The sequence below is a fragment of the Amblyraja radiata genome, chromosome 25 (assembly GCF_010909765.2).
Source record: "Amblyraja radiata isolate CabotCenter1 chromosome 25, sAmbRad1.1.pri, whole genome shotgun sequence".
NCBI lineage: Eukaryota > Metazoa > Chordata > Chondrichthyes > Rajiformes > Rajidae > Amblyraja > Amblyraja radiata.
In genome coordinates this window covers 24,857,782-24,883,859 of record NC_045980.1, presented here as the reverse complement: position 1 = coordinate 24,883,859, position 26,078 = coordinate 24,857,782, and the positions used below count along the sequence as shown (strand labels likewise).

Genomic DNA, 26,078 nt, shown 5'->3' with positions numbered 1-26,078 from the left:
TTGACATAGGTACACCATCGTGTGCCAACTTTGAGGGGGCGCTCTATAGCAGACACTGTCTGAGTTCTGGTTTCTGCTGCTGCTTTGGCTGCAGGTCTAACGTGATGAGAAAACTGCCATCACCAGTCAACACCTTCGCCTTCCCCACCATCCAAACTTAACCAGTTATATATAATACTGGTTCAACTATTAAAGACGTACCTCGGGGAATCTGGCGATCACTCGGTCCCTGCTGACTGGAGGGGCGTATAGGACGCCGTTATTCATCCTGTTTTGTTTTCCTGAAAGAAATTCTTCCAGTTCCCTGCGGCGAATCCGAGAGGGGCACCAGGCCAAGCGGCCAAACCAACAAACAGAGTCCGGGGCTGCCCGACACACACACACACACACACACAGAGCCCGGGGCAGCCGACGGCAGCCCGACACACACACACACACACACACACACACACACAGCAGGGGCGGTCCGCGCTGCAGGATCGCCGATTGCGCCAACTCCTTTCTTCAAAGGCGATAACACATGTTAACTTTTTTTTTGCCGATCCGGGGCCAGTCAGTGTAAAGTTTACGGATGCAAACGTCTACATAGAAACCACCATCTTCCAGCACCTTCGCCTCTTGCCAGCTTCCATGGCAACTAGCGTCTCAGGTTATCCTGACGTCAGGATAGGAGGAGCCTGCCTACAGAACTTCAGATACACACAGAATGCTGGAGTAACTCAGCGGGACAGGCCGCATCGTTGGAGCGAAGGAACGGATGACATTACGGGTCGCCTCGACCTGAAACGTCACCCATTTCTTCTCTCCCGAGATGCTGCCTGTCCCGCTGAGTTACTCCTGCATTTTTGTATCTATTTTCGGTGTAAACCAACATCTGCAGTTCCTTCCTTCCTGCACTACAGAAGTTCGGGTTTCCTTCCCACCGTTGCATTTACTCCTCCTGTCCTTGCCACCTGCGACAATCGCTGATCGTCTTAATTTAGGCAGTCAATTTGATGTCGTTTCAGCGACAAATGATTTCTGAGATATTTCCTGTACAAAGATTACAATCTAGCTCTTTCGCGGAGCCAACTCAGACACTTCGGGCAGGGACAGTCTGTGACAAGGCAGTGACAAAACACACAGTGCAGGAGTAACTCAGCGGGCCAGGCAGCATCTGTGCAGGGATTGGATAGTCGACGTTTTGGGTGTGGACCCTTCTTCAGACTGAGTTGCTCCAGCACTTTGTGTTTTGTCCAAAATGCCAACATCCTAGTTCCTTGTACAGTTCCGTATGTGATAATTATTAATTTGGCCATCGTTCCAGTTACCTTCTCTCCTGACTATCAGTCTGAAGAAGAGTCTCGATCCGAAACGTCACCCATTCCTTTTCTCCAAAGATGCTGCGTGTCCCGCTGAGTGACTCCAGCATTTTGTGTCTATCTTCAGTGTAAACCAGCATCTGCGGTTCCTTATTAATTATTGTCCCAAACACTGAATTTGATAGTTCCGTGTGTATTTGCGTTACCTTGAGGCTGCCATCCCTGCAAACTCGAACTCACCTTCAATCCCCCTTTCATATACAAAGTTCCTCAATGTGTTGGAAGATTTATATGAGTACTAGACTAAGTGCAGATTCGTTGGGGCTGCACCCCCAACGCAATATTCCACCACTCACCCGTTCCCCCAACACAACCCGTCCCCCCAACGCAATATTCTACCAATCACGCATAGCCCCTAACTGCTCAGACGCGGCTCATTTCCTCTCATCCCACAGCACTCCCTCCCTCTCCTCTTCACCCTCCCTCTTCTTTCCCCTCTCCTCCTCTCCTCCCCATCCCTCCAACCCCCCCATCCCTCCTGACCTCCCCACTGCCCTCTTCTCCCTCTATTCCCCACCCCTACCTCCCCCACTCCCCCTCCTCTCCCTCTATTCCCCCACCTCCCCCACTCCCCCTTCCTACCTCATCAATCTCCCCACTCCCCCACCTAACCTCCCCAGGAAGAGGGTGGGTGGAAGAGGGACAGACAGACAGACACAGCACCTCAGATATGATCTCACCAACGAACATTACAGGCCGCCCTTTGCAGGTGCAGCAAGACTTTGTGTCTTCCCTACACAACCCTGCTGGTAATTAAGATTTGCCTTCCTGATTGCTGCTAGTTTTCTGTGTTTTATGTAAACCTTTCACTTATCTCCTTTTTCACTATTTTTATTATCTTATCTAATATCTTTACTTTTTCATCCCTAACCGAAAGCAAAAAAAAAACACACACCTATACACTATATCTCCCCATGGTGCTCTCGCTTTGATCCCCAATATGTCGTGGTATTCTTATTAGCTATCTTTTACGTTGGACTTTTGCTTGCCTTTTAATGCCATCCACTAATTTATTTTTATGTTTCCTTATTACTCCTCAATGCTTTGTATCAAAACCACCCCTAAATCTTTGAACTGGCTTTTAGAATACAATAAAAAATGCCATTCATTCTGAACACAGGGTTTCATGCTATGACAGACATGATGAAGGATTTAGTAAGGGACTCACTCAGTAATGAAACCATAATTGATTAACTTGGAGATTGCAAATAATTAACTCTACCAAGGTCCGAAAAATATATGTTAATTATTCAAATTGAAGGACGTATGATGCATTTGAAGGATTAAAACCAGGAAAAAGAGCAGGGCAATAGCTAACTTATGCATTCCTAATATTATCATTGTGAGTTTATTGAACAATTTGGCTTTGTCTAGGAATGATTGAAATTATAAATGTATTTAAATGTGAATCATTTAAAATCCGTTTACAATCTTAATACAGATTGCTTCAAGGGTCAGCATAAGTTGTGTGATCACCTTATGAGGCCATTTTGTCTGTTTTGAAATGTAGCTCCATATCCAGAGGATGAATTTATTTATTTTATTTCAGATTGGTTACAACGTTATTGCAATCAAAATGATCATTTTAGACCAAAACCGAGAAACTAATAAAATATTACATTATTGTGCCCAGTCCAAAAACTTTCATAATTCACAGTTCCATCTACCTATATATATGTTTGTAAGTAGGAAGGCATATGAGAAAAAATAATAGCTAAAGTGGAGAAATGCAAAAATATATAAAAATGCACTTATCCCATTTGAACCCTTTCAGATTTAAATCTTCCAACCAGAAATAAGTTAAATCCTAAATTCTGGGAATATCAAGATGTGAAACTCCTTTACTACCCTAAATTCTGCAGTATTGAGAAATTTACTTTTAAACTCAAAAGGTTCCTTGGCAAATTTACATGGTGCTGTGAGATTTTAATTGTGTTTTATTTCACCATAGTTATGGTGTTAGATCTTAAGAGTATTTTTTAAGATAGGTAAACTATCTTTGTTAGTGGTAGATCAAAGAATAACAAAGATATACACATCCGTGTGCACATGGTCAAAGGAAAGGCAATACACGTGTATGGCTGCAATGATGTAGATTCCTAAAGTAGTTCTGTATCCTCCACCTATTTCTAACTTGATTGTGGTGTGTGTGCATGTGTATTATATTCAGCGGGCATCATATACAGCCTTGTGTGTTTTTCTTAAACATTCTTGACAAGAATGCAGTCTATTAGTATTCTCTGCATGTAAAGTTCGCTGGAAATAAAGGGAAGGATGGCAATGCAATATTGATCTCTCACAAGTCCTTGCCAACTGCTGGTAAATGATTATCTGAAGGCTCTTTACTTCTACACTGGTCGAAGTACTTGATTGGGTAAGGAACCTGTAGAATCATGTATTCTGGAAAATCTGTGGGAAATTAGATTTTCGCTGAGAATCTCCCTTCAATACTCATCCTCTGCCTCTTGCTGTGCATAATGATAGTTTTCCTTCTACTGCTCGAGAGCTTCAGATAAGGATACAACACTCCTAACTAGCTTCTGAGATATCACGGATGATGAATCATCAATCCTGTCCAATGTGTAATGGAAAATGTCCCTAGAATGATATTTTGTAATGGTTGATGCCATTCCCAACTAGGATTCTATAGGTCCCACAGCTTTCATTCTGGCTCAGTCACCCGAGGAAGTCAAATCAACGAGTTTATTATCAAATGCATAGGTACAGTGAGATACAATGAAAAATCTTGCTTGCAACAGCATCAGTCACATCGGCTCAGACAAACGAACAAAAACAAATTATACGTAAATTACATATAAAATTTAAAAAAATGTTGCAACTGGCTGCCTCTTGCATTCCTGTGCACTGGAATTGCCAAACCAGGCCATGATGCAACCAGTCAATGTACCTTTTACAGTTCATCTGTAGAAACAAGTTAACGGTATTTGGCATGCCGCAGTGTCTCTTTAAACTTCTCAGAAAGTAGAGGCGCTGGCACGCCTTCTTCATGATTACATCTTTGTGCAATGTCGAGGGCAGATCATCTGGAATGTTAATGGCCCAGGAATTTGAAGCTGATAACTTACTCCACCACCTACCTATCAATAGAAATTGCTGCGTTGTCTCCCAGTTTCCCCTTTCTGAAAAGAACTATTCATTCCTTGGTAGACAAAAATGACGGAGAAACTCAACGGGTGAGGCAGCATCTATGGAGCGAAGGAAATAGTTGACGTCTCAGGTCAAACCCGTCTTCAGACTGATGTGGGGGTGGGGTGAGCGGAAACAAGAAAGTAAGAGGCGGAGACAGTGGGCTGTGGGAGAGCTGGGAAGGGAAGGAGAAAGCATGTTCCTTGGTCCCATTAATGTTGAGCGAGAAGTTGTTGTTACGGCATCACAAAACGAGATATTTAATCTCTCTATTATATGCTGGCTCATTACCATTTTGGTGTGGTGTAATCAGATAATTTATAGATGGCATTGGAGCTATGCTTAGCCATGCAGTTATGGGTGTAAAGAGAGTAGAGCAGGGGCTAAGCATGCGGCCTTGAGGTGTTCCTGTGTTGATGGTCAGTGAGGAGGAGTTGGTATCGATCTGCACTGACTGAGCTCTGCTGAGGAGGAAGTCAAGGATCCAGTTACCAAGGGAGATATAGAGGCGAAGGTCTTAGAGCATGGTGATGAGGGGATGATAGTGTTGAACACTGACTTAGTCAATGAACAGCAGCCTGACATTCGTGTTTCTGTTATCCAGATGTTCCAGAGCAAATTGGTCTTTGCTACAGCATTTCCTCTCTGTTCTCCCTGATCTCTGTTTGTATTCTACATAGATTTTCTGTTTGATTGCAATATAGATGTTACGATGGCTGATGGTAGAGTGGCTTGTGTTCAGAGTTGACAGAAGGTCAGGTGCTTTCCTGATTCTGAAGGCAACTTCCTGTCTCAGGATACTATCAATGATGTTGGCAATGCCCAGATTTGTGAACTGGTTCATGTTTTACCTGCATGATAATGAATCAAGGTTACCATGAGGCTATTGAAATGAGGAAAAAGACCCCTGTCTTAGCAAGATAGCTATAAGGTGAAAGAGTTGGGATGCCTCAGACAAATCTATTAACAATGATCTGAAGATTGCTGGGTCTATGGACCATTTGAACAGTCATCTGCAGAGGGGTTTCAGCATCTCGGTCTTAGCCTCTTTTCCAAAGGTCAAAGAGGTAGCTATTGAGCCAGAGATGGATCTATACCCCTAAATTTGTCTTTTATAATATAACTCAGGATGCACACAAAGATCAGGCTGAACAACACTGACAAGCACACAATCTTGCTACCCTTCCATCACATTTTCTAATGTTTAAGATACACCAAATTCCTGGGTGTTAATATTTAGCATGACCCATCTTGGACCTAGCACATAGATGTGATGATGAAGATGACACACTAGCACCTCCAACTTCTTAGGAATTAATACATTTTTGTATGTCTTTGGATACCCCAAAAAACATTTACAGATGTACTGCAGAAATTATTTTGACTGATTGTATCATGACCTGGTATGGCAATTCCAATGCATAAATGCAACAGGCTGCAGAAAGTAGTGGACTCAGCCCAGTTTATCATAGGCACAACCGTCGCCTCTGTCTAAAGCATCTACACAAGACACTCTCAGGAAAAAAACATTTATCTTGCCCAAAATGGCACCTATCCATGTCCTCCACAAATGTTGCCTGACCTGCTGAGTTACTCCAGCAATTTATGTTTTACTCAAGATTCCATGATCTGCGGTTCCTTGGGTCTCCATGCCCACTGCCAACATCGGGCAGGAGATACAGAAGCCCAAAATACCACTTCAACAGGTTCAGGAACAGCTACTTTCCTATAACTCGTAAGGTTGTTGAACCAACTTGGTCAATCTTAATACTATCTCGAAAAAGGAATAATATTGTCCACCTCTTGCACTACCATAGACTTGATTTTTCTAATTATGTTTTTATTTAGGACTTGTTTCTTTGCTATCTTCTTTCTTTTAAAAATTGTATGTGTAATTTGTGGACTTGCAGGTAGTGAGGATAGAGCAAAATTTAGATCAGTTACAGATATGAGCAGATGGAGTTTAATTTGAGTCAGTGTGAAGTGCTGCTCTTTACAAAGTTGAATACAAGGGGAATGTAATGGTAAGACCCTTAACAGCATTGATGTACAGAGAGATCTTGGGGTCCAAATCCATAACTCTCTGAAAGCTGCAACACAAGTGGATAGAGTTGTAAAAAAGGTGTGCTTGCCTTAATCGGTATGGGCAAGTCATACAAAATCCCTCGATGCATTTTATATATAATTAATTATTTCAGAACAGTGATGACCAACCTATTAAACAAATATGTTGTTTAATCATTTGTAAAAAACAGCAATTATTCCTAATTCCTAATTGCCATTTGGGAAACATATGGCGAGATATTTTCCTGACAGTCTTTCTCAAGAAGTTTTCTCATATCATTGTTAAGCAGGGAATTTCCAGTTTTAGTCCCTGCCATGATGAAAGAAGTATAATACTGTTCTATTATATATTAATTAACAGGAATTGATTGTCAGGATTTTCTACCGCTCCATTATTAGGTTGTGTAATTACCAGAATAGTAGAAAGCAAACTACATAGATCTAGATACAAAATGCTGAAGTAGCTCAGCAGGACCGGCAGCATCTCTGGAGCGAAGGAATGCTGCCTGTCCTGCTGAGTTACTCCAGCATTTTGTATCTATCTTCGATTTAAACCAGCATCTGCAGCTCCTTAATACATATATATAGATCTAGATGTAATGTGTACTCTATCTAATTCTATGCCCTTACAAATTTTGTGGATTCACTTTCTACAGAGGTTACCTGAACATTTCCAGAATTTTCCGTTCTATGTTTTTTTGCTTGCAATTCTGGTATCTCTTATTTTGAGGATATTTTGTCACCATTTTACACTGATCTGTGCAATACACATACTGGATTTGTTGCAACAGATTCCATATAAATGAATTAATGTGGTAATTTTGTCAACTCCAACACCAATGAAATAAAATGGAACAATGATGATCTGCTGAGATTCAGAGCACACGGCATTGGGGGTTCAGTATTGATGTGGATAGAGAACTGGTTGGCAAACAGGAAGCAAAGAGTAGGAGTAAACGGGTCCTTTTCACAATGGCAGGCAGTGACTAGTGGGGTACCGCAAGGCTCAGTGCTGGGACCCCAGCTATTTACAATATATATTAATGATCTGGATGAGGGAATTGAAGGCAATATCTCCAAGTTTGCGGATGACACTAAGCTGGGGGGCAGGGTTAGCTGTGAGGAGGATGCTAGGAGACTGCAAGGTGACTTGGATAGGCTGGGTGAGTGGGCAAATGTTTGGCTGATGCAGTATAATGTGGATAAATGTGAGGTTATCCATTTTGGTGGCAAAAACAGGAAAGCAGACTATTATCTAAATGGTGGCCGACTAGGAAAAGGGGAGATGCAGCGAGACCTGGGTGTCATGTACACCAGTCATTGAAAGTAGGCATGCAGGTGCAGCAGGCAGTGAAGAAAGCGAATGGTATGTTAGCTTTCATAGCAAAAGGATTTGAGTATAGGAGCAGGGAGGTTCTACTGCAGTTGTACAGGGTCTTGGTGAGACCACACCTGGAGTATTGCGTACAGTTTTGGTCTCCAAATCTGAGGAAGGACATTATTGCCATAGAGGGAGTGCAGAGAAGGTTCACCAGACTGATTCCTGGGATGTCAGGACTGTCTTATGAAGAAAGACTGGATAGACTTGGTTTATACTCTCTAGAATTTAGGAGATTGAGAGGGGATCTTATAAAAACTTACAAAATTCTTAAGGGTAGATGCAGGAAGATTGCTCCCGATGTTGGGGAAGTCCAGGACAAGGGGTCACAGCTTAAGGATAAGGGGGAAATCCTTTAAAACCGAGATGAGAAGAACTTTTTTCACACAGAGTGGTGAATCTCTGGAACTCTCTGCCACAGAGGGTAGTCGAGGCCAGTTCATTGGCTATATTTAAGAGGGAGTTAGATGTGGCCCTTGTGGCTAAGGGGATCAGAGGGTATGGAGAGAAGGCAGGTACGGGATACTGAGTTGGATGATCAGCCATGATCATATTGAATGGCGGTGCAGGCTCGAAGGGCCGAATGGCCTACTCCTGCACCTAATTTCTATGTTTCTATGTTTCTAAATCACGTTGATCAACCATTTGATTCTTAATAATTTTGACTGCAGAACCTAACATGTGAATGTTCTGTCAGTCTTTACAGTATTCTAAAATGAATTGAAAAAGTCAATGATCAATGCAGTATTCATAAAACACAGTTTTCACTGCTTGACGAAAGGTATTAGTATTGTTGTAGAAAGATAAACATTTATTCGAAGATACTGATGTCACTTTAACCTTAAAGATGGGCAAATGCAGAATGACATTTCTGTCAGGTTTGAGAAGATGTGAAGTGTTAGAAGTGTCACATTTTAGCAATAGTTGCACAATACATAAATTTGAGTGGACAGACCGCCACTTGGGAACATCACATCGCTGCACTGTGACAGTTCCTAATAAAGTCAATGACACTTAACAGATCTGTTCACTAGGTCAAAAATATTCTCCGTAGGTTCTTTGCTACATTCCAATATAAAAAGGTTACCTGCAGTGCAACCTTCTGAAAGGCTTTTAGCCATTAAAAAAGCCATTTAGCCAGAAAAAATCTGATAAATGGCATATTTGAGACTTTGGTGGTGCCGCTTTTGGCAAATTTTGCAATCTTTAGTTTAGTTTAGAGATACAGTGCAGAAACAGGCCATTCGGCCGACCGAGTCCGCGCTGACCAGTGATCCCGCACCCCAACACTATCCTACACACACACACACACACACACACGAGGGACAATTTACAATTTTACCGAACCCAATTAACCTACTAACCTGTAAGTCTTTGGAGTGTGGGAGGAAACCAGAGCACCTGCAGAGAACGTACAGACTCCGTTCAGACAGCACCCATGGTCAGGATAGAGCCCGGGTCCCTGTCGCTGAAACACATCAACTCTACTGTTGCGCCACTGTGCCACCCTTTTGGATTGTTAGATTTGAGACATTGATGTTATTTCTATTAACACCTCATCATTCTTCTTTCAATTCACTTCTTTTTAGATCATGCACACCATGATAATACATTTTACAGTGAACCAGGTAGGTTGAAACGCAACACAGAATCTGGGGTGCAGACGAGTAGGAAGGAAGTGCGGGATCCATGGCCCTGGTGTTTTGGAGGGTCCACGAGATCTGGAGCCTGATGTATTAAAAGCAGCATCGGTACTGGATATTAGAGGGAGTTTGGGAAGTTGGGCTTCAGAAGGTTGAAAAGGAAGGAGCAATCATCACATGGTGATCCAGATCAGATGGCAGATTATCACAGTTTTATTGTAGTGATATCATAGATTTAAAAAAATATCACTATACAATTGCAAAACATTTAACACAATACTGAAAATTAAATAATTGTGAACACAATGTTAGATATATATCGGGAGCACAATGCTTCGACACCTTTGTATTTGGGTGAGCCTGAAACTGGGATTGCTGTATCGTAATTTACCGTAAATATGATCGTAAATATGATCAGCCATGATCATATCGTCGGTGCAGGCTCGAAGGGCCGAAGGGCCGAATGGCCTACTCCTGCACCTAATTTCTATATTTCTATGTAATTTAAGCAGATTCACTCACTGCAGTCAAGGTAGCTGTGAGAATCAATTTTTGTATCCATCCTGTAGTTTTATCCATGACCTTCAATCTTAAAATCATTTTACAGCATTTATCAGATGCCCTTTGAGAGCTCATATATATCACATCAACTACATTTTCCTCATCAATTTCTGTTCTGTTTTAATCAAGAACTTTATCGCTCTGGCAGAAAGATAATGAACAATCCTAAGAGATTATTCAGGTATATAAAGAGCAAGAGAGAAAGGGCCTCTTTAAGGACCAATACAATTTTCTATGTGCCGAGCCATAGCAGATGGGCCAGGTGCAAATGAATACTTCTGTATTTATTGAAGAGAAGATGATGGAAGCAAAAGAACCGAGGGAAATGAGTAGTGGTGCATTGGACCATATCGAATTGCAAAAGGGGAGGTGCTAGCAGTCTTAAAGAATGTTAAGGTGGATAAATGCCTAGGCTCTGACCACATGTATCCTTGAACATTGTGCGAAGCTAGAAAAGAAATTGCTGGGCACAGGCATTTTTAGCCATGGGCAAGGATGACTAGAGGATGGCTATTTTTTTAAGAAGAGCTGCTAGGGAACTAAAGGCCAGTGAGCCTGACATCAGTGAGTGGGTAATTTACGAGAAGGATCCTGAGGGACAGGATCTATCAGCATTTTAATAGACAAGTGCTGATTTGGGATAGGCAGTATGACTTTGTGCATGGTTAGTCCTGTTTCTCAAATTTCTTAAGAGTCATTTTTTGAAGTGATCACTAACAGTATCGACAACGGCAGGACAATGGATGGTATCTATATTGAACAAAAAAAAGAGAACAGCTGGAAGAACAATGAGCAGCATCTGTGGAGGGTAATGGACAGTTAACATTTTGAGTCAAGACCCTTCATATAGATTTGTTGTCTACATAGACCTCAGCACGGACATCAACAAAGTCCTGCATGATGGGTTGACAGGAAGGTTAGATAACACGGAAAAAAAAGCGAGCTAGCCAGCTGGATTCAAAATTGATTCGGTGAAAGGAGTCAGAGATGGTCGTGGAGGGCTGTTTATCTGTTTGGAGGCATATGACCAAGGTTGGCCCAGGAATCTGTGCTAGGTCCACTGATGTTAGTCATCAACATTAACAACTTGGTTGACTATGTGATTAGTAAATTTGCAGATCACATAAAAAATGGTGGTACAGTCGACGCAAGGATGTGCTAAGTTTACAAAAAGCAGATCCGAAGGGTATAAGATAAAATCATGAGAGGCAGAGATAGGGTCAATTTTTTTTCCAGAGTAGACATCCAACACTAGAGGGTATAGGTTTAAACTGAGAGAAAAGGTTTAAAAGAGACACGAGGGGCAATTTCTTCACACAGAGGGTGGTGTATATATGGAATGGGGTGCTAGAAGAAGCTACGGAGGTGGATAAAATGGCAGTTTAAAAAACACATTTAGTCAGGTACATGGATAGAAAAGGCTTGGGGGAATATGGGACAAAGGCATGCTCAGCTATAAAACCTGGTCAGCATGGACGAGTTTGGGCAAAGGGCCTATTTCTATGATCTTTACCAGTTGCATGTGGGTTTCCTCCAATTAATCTTCAATTGGCCAAGTGAATTCTAACTCAGTTCCTGATTATTGTTTCCAGAAATTGACCCATTACTGAGGTTGAATTGCCTGGTCCAGGGCATGATGGAAATCTGAAACAAAACTAAAAAAATGTTAAGAACATTCAGCAGGGTAATCACCACGGGTAGAGAGGGAAACAGAGATGATACTTCATATCAAGGAGCCTTCATCAAAATATGATCATCAAAGTATCGGAGGGTCGGGAAACGTCAATGTGTGGAATAGGCATTATGAGGCAAACAAAATATCATTGAATAATTTGCAATGTTTCACACAAGATCTTGGCCATCTATCACCTTTATCCTAATTGACCCCACTTGACAAGTCCTTGACAGCTCCAATGCAATCCAAAAGTCGATCTTCGTGTTTAAATATCTTAACAGTTTTAACTACCCTAATTCTGGAACCACTCTCGGGGCCGCAGCCTCCCACCCGACCTTGCCCCTACTTTCATTTTCCGCCTCTGACCGTTCGCCCACCTCACCCAGGTCTGTCCTTCAACAGCCTCCGTTTCCTTTAAGTCCATGGATATCCTTTAGTTTGTATCTCCGAGAGTGCCTTGAACGCCACAGTACTTTTAAATTCGCCACACAAAGTAGATTTGTTGTTGACGACGGGCGATTATTTAACGGTGGAGAACAAATAATTGGCCGCCGGCCCGGGAGGACTAGGCCTCTGCAGTTGCCATGGTAACAGAATCAAACCACGAGCGCTTCCAAACGGCCGCCGCTGCCGCCGCTCCAACACCTCCACTCGCGACCTGCTGTCTTGAGTTATTTAACGCCGACAGTCGTTTAATTTAATTCTATCTCCGTGCCTGTAAGAACATGGCTCACACGAGAATTTCTGCCAAACTACCTCCGCATATCGACCCGACCAAAGCACCGGTCGCTTTCGGGGAGAGAGCTGTGCCCAAACTCAGCCGGGAGCTGGTCGATCTTGATCTCATCACTAGGCAGCGAGCGCTCATGGCCCTCTGTGACCTCATCCACGACCCCGAGTTAGCTTATACGGCCGTGATGGTCGGTAAGTGCGTCACCAAGACCCCTCTCCCCAGCCCACCCACAATGTACACCAGTGAAGATATCAAATTAAAAGAAAGTCGAGGTGGCGGAGTTGGGGTTCGAACCATGTTCATGTTGGTCCTTCCAATATTTTCCACCGAGTGTGAGGGAATGCAAGGGAATCCCGTTGTTAATGGTGTAATAAATTGCATAGAAAGCATGTATAAACCCCACAAAAAGATTAGCGTGAGATGTAAATAAGGAAGACTGGAAAATTAAGGCCAATTCTCATGATTGTCATAATTCCAAACTTTGGAAAATGGTGAGGAATAAATGGATTAAAATTAAAGAAAATCTGCAGTTGCCGGAAATCTGAAATGAAGGCAGAAAATGCTGGAAATGTTCAGTAGATTAAGCAGCATCTGTGGAAAGAAAGGTAAAATTAAAAAATGGTCATTGACCTTTCATTAAAATAGGAAAAGTGAGCAAAGGAATTACACTGCCTGTGAGATGGGATAAACTGAAAATGTTGAAAATACTCAGCAGGTTAGATGGCATCCACAGAGAGAGAATAATTGAACTAATGTTAACAATTGATGACCGCACAAGAGGACTGAAGAACAAAAAATGCTAGAAAATCAGCAGATTATGCTCACATCTATAGTAAAATAAACAGCTAACGTTTCAAGTTGAGAACTGTCTAACCTTTCTAATGAAAGGTTTTTGAAATGAAATGTTAACTCGCTATCTCTTCCGACAGATCAGCTTGGCTTGCTAAGTACTTATAGCATTTTCAATTTTAATTTTCCAGCACCTGCAGTTTTTTTTCGATTTTTCAGATTGAAGATCTTGATTCCAGCATTTTCTGATTTTGTTTCAGATTTGCATCAAGTGTAATTTATTGATTTTCATTAGCATCTGAACTGGCCAGTTGTGATACAAACTGTGAAGGGTGGTTCCCGGGGATAATTGAATTTAATTTTGAGTCCCAAGGGCAGCAGGCTGCCAAATGAAAAGCAAAATACTGTCCTTGGGTTTATATTAGGCTTCATTGGAGCTGTGTAATAGGATAAGGAAAATGGAAGAGTGAAAATGTAGTTATTTGCCAATTGAATCATATAGTCTTTGGTAATAAGCCTTGGCTTGCCAATTCCTGTGGAGTCCTTGTGCTTGTTTTGGGATTTTATTTGTTTAAAAAAAACAAAACCAAAGAAATTTCTGCACAATTGTACATTACAAATAGTTTCCAAACATTATAGTGGTAAACATTAAAGATTAGTAGTAATCTCTGTGGTCATTGAGAACAGGTTTTACTTTGGACTGTCAGCCAGACAAGAACCATGTTGCAGGATGCAGAAGTTACAAGTGAGTTCCCGGAGGTTGCAGGTGGTTGCCGGAGGTTGCAGGTAGTGGAAGCAGGTAGGGAGACTGACAAAAATCTCCGGGAACCGCACGGAAACCTTGGGTGGGGCGTAAAGTCTCCAGAGGTTTCCATTCAGGTTTCCTAAGTGGGACAGGGGCATAACTGTTCCTTTAAATTGTGCAACTTCAGATCAAGTAGGATTATGAAAACTTATTTGGCCTGTGAATGACCAAGAACAATATGTGACTTAATTTAATCTGGGTTGGCCAGAAATTGATGCTACATGCGAATTGACACCACTGGTTGTTAAACATGTGCTGGACATGCCTTTTTTGCACAGGCATGACTTTCCCTGGGAAATGTCCCATTGAATTGTTAGGAATAAATCAACATGGATAGAGTCATTATGTTTAAGAGGGAACTGCAGATGCTGGAAAATCGAAGGTAGACAAAAATGCTGGAGAAACTCAGCGGGTGAGGCAGCATCTATGGAGCGAAGGAAATGGGCAACGTTTAGGGTCGAGACTGAAGAAGGGTCTAGAACTGAAACGTTGCCCATTTCCTTCACTCCATAGATGCTGCCTTACCTGCTGAGTTTCTCCAGCATTTTTCTCTACCTTGGATAGGGTCATTATTACACTTTACTCCCGAAAAATTCAATTGTCAAGTATGCTTTGCTGTGAAAATATAAACATTAGGTGATCAAACTGTAGATGTTACAGAAGGAATATATCACCCATTTTTAGTTTTTTTCAAAGCAGCTGAGCCTCTTCTGTCTAATTCATGAGAATAATGAAAATTAAACTGAAAATTACTCCATTTAATTCACTTTCAGTTCGGAAACAACCATTGCAGCCCAATTGTTCATTCAATGTCATGTTTTATGGCTTAGTGTTATCCAAATTGTGGGATTAATTCTGGATGTTCTTGCATCATATATGAAGGGGCTGCTTTAAGATTGTTATGAACACCTATAAATATGCTTTAATATCCTAATTTGATTTTATGGATTTCAATTTAGCTCGATGGCTAATGTTGGATATTTTTGCTTTCTCTAGGTTGTATGCCAAACTTGAAGCTCCTATTGTGTGATGATGATGCTACTGTCCGCCGGAAGTCCACAGAAATTTTCTATATTTTGGCCACCCATAGTATTGGGAGGTAAGAGGAACTAATTTTAAAGCAGCTCAGAGTCTCTTGATGAAAATGGATGACAGATGGAAATTAGACATGTGGGGTTTAGTTGGGCTGTGCAAGGGACCAATGGATAGCAGGATGTTATGTGGATTCATAGTTCTGATGTAAAGCATGTAAGCTAACATCATGGTAAAGGTCTATATAGTTAATATTTGCTGGAAGATTATGATGATAATCACCATTAATAGTTGCATAGTAATTGTGGATTGTAGTGGCCACAATCATTTAGGGACATTCCAATTTAACCCTGGCATATGCCATCTTGTCTTGCACGCTGCCTTGTGTTAAAAATAAGGCACATTTCCATAAGTGAACCCAATGAGATGTAATAATGTGTTTAGAAAAAGCTGACTTATGTGGAGGGTGACCACAGCTGGACTCCAATGTGCTCACTTTGTGGTTTAAATTATGCATGCTAGGTGTGGTTTAAATTATGCATGCTAGGTTACCAGTGAGTAGCCTACTCACTGATGTATATGTCAGTGACTATTTGCTGCTAGGAGATTTTTTTTAGTTGTATTTTAATTTGGAATGTAATTAACGGTTTCCTAGTGGTCACGAAACCGAGCAGTGAGCGGAGATAAAATTCAGTTCCAATTCAGATGATTATTTTAAGTTGTGATTGTGTCATCTATCTCATATCAGACAGTATACCTGGCCAAGTGCTAAAGAGCAGTGCAGACCATCTGACTGGGATATTCAAGAACGTCATCATCTCTTGTTTCTGTAGTCCGAGGATCCTTCCTGCTTCAAAAGGGCATCTAGTGTAATGGTGTGCAAGAAGTTCTTCAGAGAGTTTGATTACGGCATAAATCAACTCCTGACTTAGGATCCATTTCAGTTTACCTATTGCCACACCAGGTAACAGCAAATGCTATCTCACTGGCTCTCTTCTCTGCTCCAACCCATCTGGATAGAAGGAAGACACTCAGCCGTCCCCACCATTGAAAGCATCTATATGAAAGGGTATCTCAAGAAGGCAGCATTTATCATCAATGATCCCCACCATCCAGATCATGCCCTCTTCTTGCTGCTACTGATGAGCAGGAGATACAGAAGCCGATGTCCCACACCACCAGGTTCAAGGACGTCTACTTTCCAACAACTATCAAGTTCCATCATGCTCCAAGCCCGTGCCTCACCTTGACACACCTATTTCTTCCCTCCCTACCCCTTTCCATCTGCATTTCGTCCTCTGGCTTTGCAATTCGCCACTCTTCAATCTTTTTGTCTCCTTTGGTTCACCTATTATTTGCCAGGCTTTGTCCTGACCCTCCTCTCTTCCAGCTTTCTCCCTCCCCCCCTCACCGCAATCAGTCCGAAGAAGGGTTCCAACATGAAAAGTCACGGAACCCTGTTCTCCAGGGATGCTGCTTGACCCACTGAGTTACTTCAGCACTTTGTGTCTTTTTTTGTAAACCAGCATCTGCAATTGTTTGTTTCTACACTATGGATTAACTCTTGCACAACCATGGACGTTTTCTATCTGTGTATTTTTGCACTAATATCTTTTTTTTTTGCAGTCTTATTCTTGTCAATTAGAATTTCTGCCTATATTTTTCATTGTACCTGTACTTTACCGTACTTGATTATGTGGCAATAAACTCCACTTGACGACTTTACTAGGATGCTGCTTGAATTAGAAGGTGTTAGCTACATGGAGAAGCTGGACAAACTAGGATTGTTTTCTCTGGAGTTTTGAAGGCTGAGGGGAGACTTTCTCACAATTTTTTTTTAAATTATGAGAGGCTTAGATAGTGTACACAAATGCCAGGCATTGACTATCTTCAGTAAGTGAGAATCTGACCAATTATCCTTGCCATTCAATTGCATTTTATTTGTTTACAGATGCTACTTGACCTGCTGAGTATTTCCAGCATTATTTTTTATTTTGGATTTCCAGAAACTGCTGAATTCTGCATCATACAGTTCTGACAATTTTTTCTCGCTGTATTGTGCTAATTTATTTCCGTCCTTTTGGAATTCTCCAGACAGCTCAGATAGAATTAGTGATTCATCGCCATCTCTTAGATAGCATCATCAGCATCTCTGTCATCTAGACAATCTAGTCTCTACGCTATCACAGACATTTCCTATGTTCTCTTCACCCCATGCTGGGATTTCTGCAACTTAAAACATACTTTTCTTCTCAGTTTTCCAGTTCTGATTAAATGTCATATTCCTTGAATGAATAAAATATTTCCCTTTGCCAAATAAAAGATGGTTCTCTTTGTGGCTTTTCATCCATTTGTGAAGTTACCTTTACCTAGCAAATACCAAAGTTTACCTTAACACTATAAAATTATAATCAATTTGGAGCCTAATAATGTTATAATGGCCACTAAGTTTTAATGAGCAATTAAATAATGTTAACATCTCAGAAAGAATGTTGAGATAAGTCTGAAAGCTACTTTTTAAAGGCACCCAATCCCACCTACTCTTCACTTCCCATCCCACCAGCATTGTTCCTATGAGTTCAGATTTATTTTCCCCTGGTCTCAAGTCACAATGCAGCTTTCAGAAAGATTAGATGGAAAACCTTTGATGTTGAAAAATGTTGCTCCACAATATTATAACTTCCCAAAGCTTGTACCAACATCTAGATAATTGTGCAACCTTTTCTGTAAATCAAATGCACACTGGATAAATTAATGCCATTTCATCTCTTATGTAAATTATCAGGAGCGACCCCTTCTATGGTTTGGGACTACTGCAAAGCTGGGACTCTGCCTGAAGAGTCTATAGGTTATACATCAGTTTCAGTCTATACTTGTTTGATTGTATTCCCTGTAAAGATCTAGGATATCTTAATAACACGAATGCCACAATACGATAGAGAAATCCCTCTACTATAGTAGAGATGCCAGAGAAATCCAATAAGAAACACCTTGCCTCACTGATCTGCTATTTGAATTCATCAGACAAGGTTGAAATGAGCAGTAGCAGTAGTTAGTGGGAAGGTGCTTATTATGATTAACAAGATAATTTAGCTCTATCATTCTGCTAAATGTTTGTGAAACTATAATGAAAGCCATGAAAAAAAATTATGTTGTTCAAAGGATCATATTTATAAAATTGCTTGTTGTCTATTTTTGTGGTGAGCAATGAATTTTTATTTTAATCATGCATTAAAAAACTAGATATGATGTATACAGTAGGTGCCATGTAATAGCATTGGATGCCACTGCTCTCGTCTTGGTATTAAACCATCTAATACAATGAGAAAAATCATGGACGTTAAATCACACAGTTAAGTCTTTAATTTCATCCACTGCATCACACATGTAAACATCCTGTGTAGTTTTGCAAGCATGATAGCAGCATGATAATTACATAATGCATATAAACATTGCAATGCAGGTTTTGTCCACATGCAAGATCAGAAATGTTAATGAAAATTCAATGAATGTTGGTGCAATTAATTTTTTTTGTTGAGTTATTGATCATACAAATTCTTTAACTGCATAAACTGTTGCTATTGATACACAAAAAAACATATTTGCATTATTATTAAAGCTTAGCTTTAAGGTTAGCTAGTTGGCAAAAAGTGTTAACAACAAAATGTTAACAAAACAAAAGCCCATCTCATGCTAATATTATATATTTATTATGCAATACTTTTATTTTTACCATTTTCTTTCTTCCTGAAGGTTTGCAATTATGGAATTTGAAGCAATTGCTCCACTTGCTGATCTGCTCAATGATCCTGTGGATATTTGTCGCAGAAACATGCACATGGCTCTCGAGATGCTTTCAGAGATTCCTTCAGGTAGGAAACTTTGTTCGAAAGAGTGAGAACATTAATTGCATGTATGTTAAGATTAACCGATGTGTTATTTTAGGGCCACTGTGGTAAATTCAATAGTTTGGGATATAGAAGTATTCCCAATGTTGACCTTTTAAAAACCAAACTGGTTTTATTGATGTTATGAAATTACTAACCGAAATGCTGTCCAATGAAAAAATATTTTTTCCCTAATTGTAAAATTTGTCTGTGGCGGTTTTCATTTTGTTCCCATATCCTTGCTGAGCAATTAGTGAAAATGATAATTGCTAAACATGATTTAAAAAAAAAATCTCATGACTGAAATTGGTCCTAGATTGGTTCACCACGAAGTATTCCATCCGAGGCATGAGTTGTGAAAGGAATTCTTTATAGCTATCACTTTGTCGTAACTATTATGTTTTCTCCCAGCTTGTTCAGCTATTGGTTTGAAACAATGTGAATTCAGTATTGGTAATTTATCCATTAATCTGTGTATTTTATTTATTATGATTCTTGTCTATTGAGTAGCTTATTTGTTGCATGTAATTTACTGGCTTTTCCTTGAGTAAAAGGAAAAGATTATTCCAATGCATTTGCAAAAAGGCAAAGGACCAATAGGAGGCAGCACTATGTTGAAGAAATAGTGAAGTTCTGAAACTGTCTTGTTTCTCAATGTGTGAAAATGAATATATTTAGGCTAATATATCATTAACTCACATGTTTAGTCCGTATGCGTCTATATTTGAATTTGACAATGTGCAAAATGTAGAAGCTAGTATTAACAGAAGTGTTATTAAAAGGAATAGGGAAATATTTTTTTGGGTTGGATAAATATTGGGAAATGGGCAGTAATTCAACCTTTTACTCATCAGAGATTTACTTTATAGTCATAAATTGATTGGAGTCCAGTTTGTTTTACAAGCAGATTGATGTAGTCAAAGATATTTACCCCAAAGAGGAAGTGATAAATATTTGAATTTAAGGAATATCTAATACAATGAACCCGTGTGATGCAATACATTTGGCTGGATTGGTTTTGTAAAGGACTGACAATTAGATCATGGCTGATTGGGATCCGAGTTTTCCATAAATTTATTTATAGATTAAGAGCTTTCAAGTTCAAGTTTACATGTATTGTCACATGCACCGATTGGTACAGTGAGATTTGAGTTACCATACAGCCATATGAATAAAAAGAACACAACACACGATAGAATTTAACATGACCATCCCCACACAGCAGAATCAGCGTTTCTCACTGTGAGGGAAGGCAATAAAGTTCAGTCATCTTCTTCTTTGTTCACCCGTGATCGGGGCTTCGAGCCCTCTGCAGTCGCCGCTACGGCGGCCCGATGTTCAGGCCCTCTCGCCAGGATGATCCAAACTCTGACGTCAGAACGGAAGAACATTCTCAGTGGTTTGGAGTTTCTGAATTGGCCACTTATTACCGGAGACCGCGGCTCCCGAATTCTACAGGCCGAGCTGGGCGGAGATTCAACATTGGCGGCTCTCAGCAAAGGGATCCCAGGACTCCGCGATGTTAAAGTCAGCGCCACCCATGGCTGGGATCTCCGCAGACCACAGCTCCACGGTTTTAAAGTCGGCAGTCCCAGCACACCGGCCCCATTAAGGCATCGCCTGCTCCGCGATGGTACTTCAGTGCTGCGCAGGAAAGGCCGCGCCAATCCAGATGGTAGGCCGCGAGGAGGGGGCGAAGATGCGGCTCGGAGGAAAGACGCATCTCGACCAAGGAGTGACTGAGAAAAACAGTTTCCTCCTTCCCCCACATAAAAAGACTAAAAGACCTCCAAAACAAAACTTTCTGACAGCCTAAAATTTTTTTTAAATGAAAGGACGAAGAGCTGCAGGCGATGTTGCCATACGCAACGGTGCCCCCTACCTCCTGCCCCCTACCCTTTGTATATACTTTTGAGCAAAATCAACAAATTCCTTGCGAATTATTCATCTTTAACTGTTATGGATACAGCTGAGCTCGATAGATGATTCCATTGATCTAGACCAAACCTTTAAGATGTAAATCACCAGACTGTAGGAAATAAAATGCTTATAGCTAGAGATTTACTGAAAGTGGATAACATTTTTATCATACATAATCTAGTTGATGTAGAATAGTATTAATTTTCTGTAAGAAATTGATACAACATTGGATTGAAATGTGTGTGGGTACTATTCTGTTGACGTATTGATCCCATCGCATTTGTTTCCTAGTTTGAATTTGTGATCAGGAAACTCAAATTTGCCAGATTTATGGACTGTTTGTTTTTATTAATTTGGCAATTCAACCTGAGTTCAGTAATATTGTTGTGGTCATCTTCTATAATTAGATTTTTGTTTCTGCTTCTATTTTCATATTGTTTTCGTTTTTTTTTTTTTAAATTCTAAACTTTTTTTTGTTTGTCAAGTGAATGGAGGTTTTATTAAATAAAAACATAGTAATTACAGAATATAGACAATGAAAATTTGCTACAGTTCTTTTATGAATCTTTTGACAGTGTCTCCAAAGCTTAATATGTGTTAGTTGATGGCACCCATCAATTATCTTTTACAGTGTAGGCAGTATATGTACTGGACCGGCTGCGTGTTACATGGAATGCTCGCTTATGAAGTAAACAGCATTTATTGAAATCACATATTGCATATTTTTTATATAATTAAAAAACGTAATTTAATGAGTCTAAATTATAAAATATAATTATATATACATATACTTTAATTTTTGCAATGAAATGGATAATTCTCTATGATTGAATAAACTACAGCTGGCAAATGATCTACATTATATCACAATTGTTGTGTTTCCGTGGAAAACGTCTTGATAAAGAAAAATTGGGATTTACTCCATGGTTTGTGGAAAGCCACATTTTAAAGCCATGTGGGCTGTAAGGTCCATCATTTTCTTTCTGGACCCAACTGTTTCAGCATGCGAAGGAATAGCCTTTCAGTGGTTAAGTGTATACGATAGATATCGAATTTCGCAGCTGGACTGGAAATGTTAACTATCTCTCTTTCCACTGAGCATTTCCAGTATTTTCTGTTATCTTGTTTTGAATCGCAAGGTTTTCAGTGCAATGCAATTAAAACTTGATTTAAACTGGAGGGAATCATGTGTCTGGTCATTTCTGGTCATATTACACAATTGAACCATTATAAAATGTGGTCAATTTGTCAGGCTTGACTATAGCGCATCTAACAAGATCTTGATGCAAGTATACAGTTTATGACGTCGGACATCATGCAGAGGCACATAAATTGGATTGAACAATCTGTGGCATGACAATCATTTGGCAGCCATAAATAAAACTGGTCATCATCCTGTTCAAAAGGGAACTGCAGATGCTGGAATATCGAAGGTACACAAAATTGCTGGGGAAACTCAGCGGGTGCAGCAGCATCTATGGAGCGAAGGAAATAGGCGACGTTTCGGGCCGAAACCCTTCTTCAGACTCCACAAAATTGCTGGGGAAACTCAGCGGGTGCAGCAGCATCTATGGAGCGAAGGAAATAGGCGACGTTTCGGGCCGAAACCCTTCTCACAAAATTGCTGGGGAAACTCAGCGGGTGCAGCGGGAGTCTGAAGAAGGGTTTCGGCCCGAAACGTCGCCTATTTCCTTCGCTCCATAGATGCTGCTGCACCCGCTGAGTTTCCCCAGCAATTTTGTGTACCCTGGTCATCATCCTGCTGCTTTCTCCATTCTGTTGAAAGCAGGACTTCAGAGTTTGGGATTTTGTTAAATGAGGAGATGAAAGTATGAAGAATAACATTGTGCTTTTTGGCCAGATAAATTCCTACTAGCTAATTTAGTCGGTGCCACTGTGGTCATAATGCTCACAGCACTTCTTGAATGGGAGCTTGTGGCGAGAAATTGCAGGCAAGGCCAGAGGATTAAGGAGTGATGTGCAAATGAGGAAGCTTAGAACAACACTTATTATTCCTGACATTTTTAGAGGCGTAGGCACATCTAATCTCTTGAGTTTTTAAAGGAGCATAATTGTACCTATGCCTCTCTGTACTTAGGATTTGTTGGGTAGTAGTAGAGTTATACAGCACGGAAACGCAATCATGCCGACCAAGATGCCTACCTGAGCTGGTCTGAAGAAGGGTTTCTGCCCGAAACGTTGCCTAATCCTACGCTCCATAGATGCTGCTGCACCCGCTGAGTTTCTCCAGCTTTTTGTGTAGCTGAACTGGTCCCCTTTACATGCGTTTGTCCCATATCCTCCACTAGCTTATCTTCATAACTCAAGCCCTCAAGCTCCAGAAACATCCTCTTGAATCTTCTCTGCATCCTCTCTTGGTTAACAACAATGTTACATCTCAATGCTTCATCCATTAGGCAAACATGCCATGCACCTCACCTTCTTCACTATTTAGTCTACATGTGGCATGATTTTCAGGGAACTGTGCATTATTCATCCTTAAAATTACATGATATTCAGTCTGAACTGATTTGTTTTAAGGTCAATGTCACAGTCAATCTCAGCTTCAAGATCACTTCAGATGACAGCTGTGCTACACATAATAGTTTTCTTTACACTGAAGCATTAGAGAGGTCTTTCAAGCTTGATGTTCTAGGATACTTGATTTAATATACATTAACTTGAGAGAGAGGAGGTGGCATTCTGTAAAATATGGTTTGACATCATTGCAGCCCTTCCAAAGATTCAGCTTATCGTTGACAGCACTCATGGCATAGGGTGTTCCTTGAAGAAGCCTGAGTTCTGAAAAACTAGAAAGGGTTTCTACTCTCTTGATGAGCATGGAGTTGATCATGAAAAACATCTTCTTTAATTCACTGCCTAGTTTTCTGGAAGCTCACATGATATCTTCATTCCTAGGAACTTTCCTTTGTCAAACATCTTTAATAAACAATGCTATCGTGAGGGATGAATCTTGGAAGGAAAGGATTAAGTTGTATTTGTATGACTTACATAACAGTGGATCATTCCTCCAATGAGAGCCATTGTATTTCTGGGATGTTAGTGGCGAACAATAATAGCTTTCTCAAGTTAAAATTCTAGATACACAAGTCAGGGGACATGTTACACTGGACTCTGTTATAGTGGACATTTTACAAGTTGTGTGGATACACAGATCAGGAGACATATTACAGTGGATTCTCTGCAGATTTAGATTTTGCAGATGTGACATATATGCTCTGCAACCTTGCTAGCAGCAGGGCACACCAGATGTCTGGAGCGGTCCAGCAAGGAGATAAGGTGTCAGAGAGTTAGAAGTCATAAGAAGACGAATAGGGTCAATTTGATGGGAATTGGATCAACAGTGGATGAGTTGTCCGAACAAGATGAGGAGAAGGACACACAGTGCTGGAGCAACTCAGCATTTCTGGAGAACATGGATAACATGGATAGGTGATGTTTCAGTTAGAGAAACGTCAGCTATCCATGTTCTCCAGAGATGCTGCCTGACCTGCTCAGTTACTCCTGCACTTAGTGTCCCTTTGTGTATTAACTAGCATCTGCAGTTCTTAGTTTCTACAAGATATGGAGAAGCTAGCGCAGGGGAACGGTTATGTTTGGTTGTGCATCTAAGGATTCTTTTCAAAATTTAACATGATCCATGATGGTCCCTTCCCATTATTTAATCCTTTCTCCATTCCATGTCGATAATATAATATTTAAAAATTCTCCTCACATGTTAAATGGCACGGAGAGTATATAACGGATCTTAATAACTCATTTTGAATCATGAGATTAAGTTGAAGATTGATCTAACGATAACCAAGAAACACAGTGGTCAACTAACAATTGAGTGAACAGAATGGGGTAATATTTTTTCACTTTCTTCACACCAGACAAATGTTAATATTCGCTCAAATGTTAATATTCACTCAGCAAGGACCCCCCTGGACAAGGATCCATTGATACTCGTAAGCTGATTTGACGAAGGCCATACAGCAATGAGGCTGGAGAAAACGAAGACAGCAGTAAGAAGATGGAATATCGTCCAATTAAGCCATGTTCAAAGCCATCAACTTCTCAAAGGAAATTATTTTAAAAAACTGTGAAATATAAAGGCTTTGTGGACCATGACCTGCAGTGTAGTAAATTTTTGAGAGATAAATAACTAGAAATCTGGTTTCACTTTTTCAATGACATAATTATATGCCAGGTAGGCAAACAGTGGAGGACTAAATACATTTATGTGGAGTGAAGCAATGAAACATAATTCTTTAAACCTTTAAAACGTCGCTTAATAGTTAATTCAAATTGTTCTAATTTATTGTACAATGACTTGCATGTATCCTAATTGCTCTCAGTCAGTGAAGGACGATAAACGATTGAGCAATGCCATACTTCAGAATAAACAGTTGGTTTTGAAAATCATAGTTCTATTTGACATCTTAAAATAATGTGACTTTTGTATAGAAATTTACTACTGAAGACTGAGTACCTCATCTCAACATGTACTGATGTAATTTTCCACTGCATGGACTCATTAAGGCAGAGGTCACCACAATATCCTATCTGACACCTCCCAAACTGCTGTTTGCTTTCTGTGTTGTCACTATAAAAGACAATTCAGCTACTTCCACTCCTTGCCTTCTCACCATCACTCTACAAATTATTCTCTTCCAACTGATTTTCCTTCTGGTTGCTATGATTGAATTTGGCTTCACCACCGACCTGCCCCACCTCTACCTCGGCAGCAAATCCTATATATGAACAGCATGCTATGAAAACAAATTGGTGCTCATGTCACTTCTAGTTATTTTGCTAAATCCTTTTGTTCTCGACTCTCCCACTGTTGGAAACTGTTTTTCTCCATCTGATTTCTCTGGAAAGATTTTTCATTTTGTATGCATCTCACTGCCCTTCTACTGGGCTCAGAATATTTGCTCAACTATTTGATTTTAAATTGTCTTTAATATTTGATGTTTAGCATTTGTTTCAACTTAAAAAAACAAAAAACAAATACAAATTTCAGTGTTTTTTTAATCCTGTTGATTTTCTTACAGTTGTTCAGATGGTGTTCAGCTAG

At 40.3% G+C, this 26,078-nt stretch overlaps 2 protein-coding genes across 4 annotated transcripts in view; one reads left to right on the top strand and one right to left on the bottom strand.

Moving 5' to 3' along the window:
- The window catches only part of rab36 (RAB36, member RAS oncogene family), a 27,603-nt gene extending 14,901 nt beyond the window's left edge, over window positions 1-12,702 (bottom strand). The window contains exons 1-2 of one of the 3 annotated variants that reach the window (XM_033043513.1): window positions 12,207-12,702; window positions 11,668-11,798 (exon numbers count right to left, since the gene is read on the bottom strand). In XM_033043513.1, the coding sequence (XP_032899404.1) occupies window positions 11,668-11,676 (9 nt within the window). In that variant the 5' untranslated portion in view covers window positions 11,677-11,798; window positions 12,207-12,702. Of the gene's footprint in view, window positions 1-201; window positions 790-11,667; window positions 12,107-12,206 lie in introns of those variants that run through there. The other 2 variants (XM_033043514.1, XM_033043512.1) reach the window with 2 other exon arrangements.
- On the top strand, window positions 12,533-26,078 carry rsph14 (radial spoke head 14 homolog). Its single transcript, XM_033043034.1, has 4 exons — window positions 12,533-12,753; window positions 15,153-15,255; window positions 18,942-19,060; window positions 26,056-26,078. Exons 1-4 carry the CDS (start codon window positions 12,555-12,557, stop codon window positions 26,076-26,078), a joined length of 444 nt encoding a protein of 147 aa, XP_032898925.1. The 5' UTR covers window positions 12,533-12,554.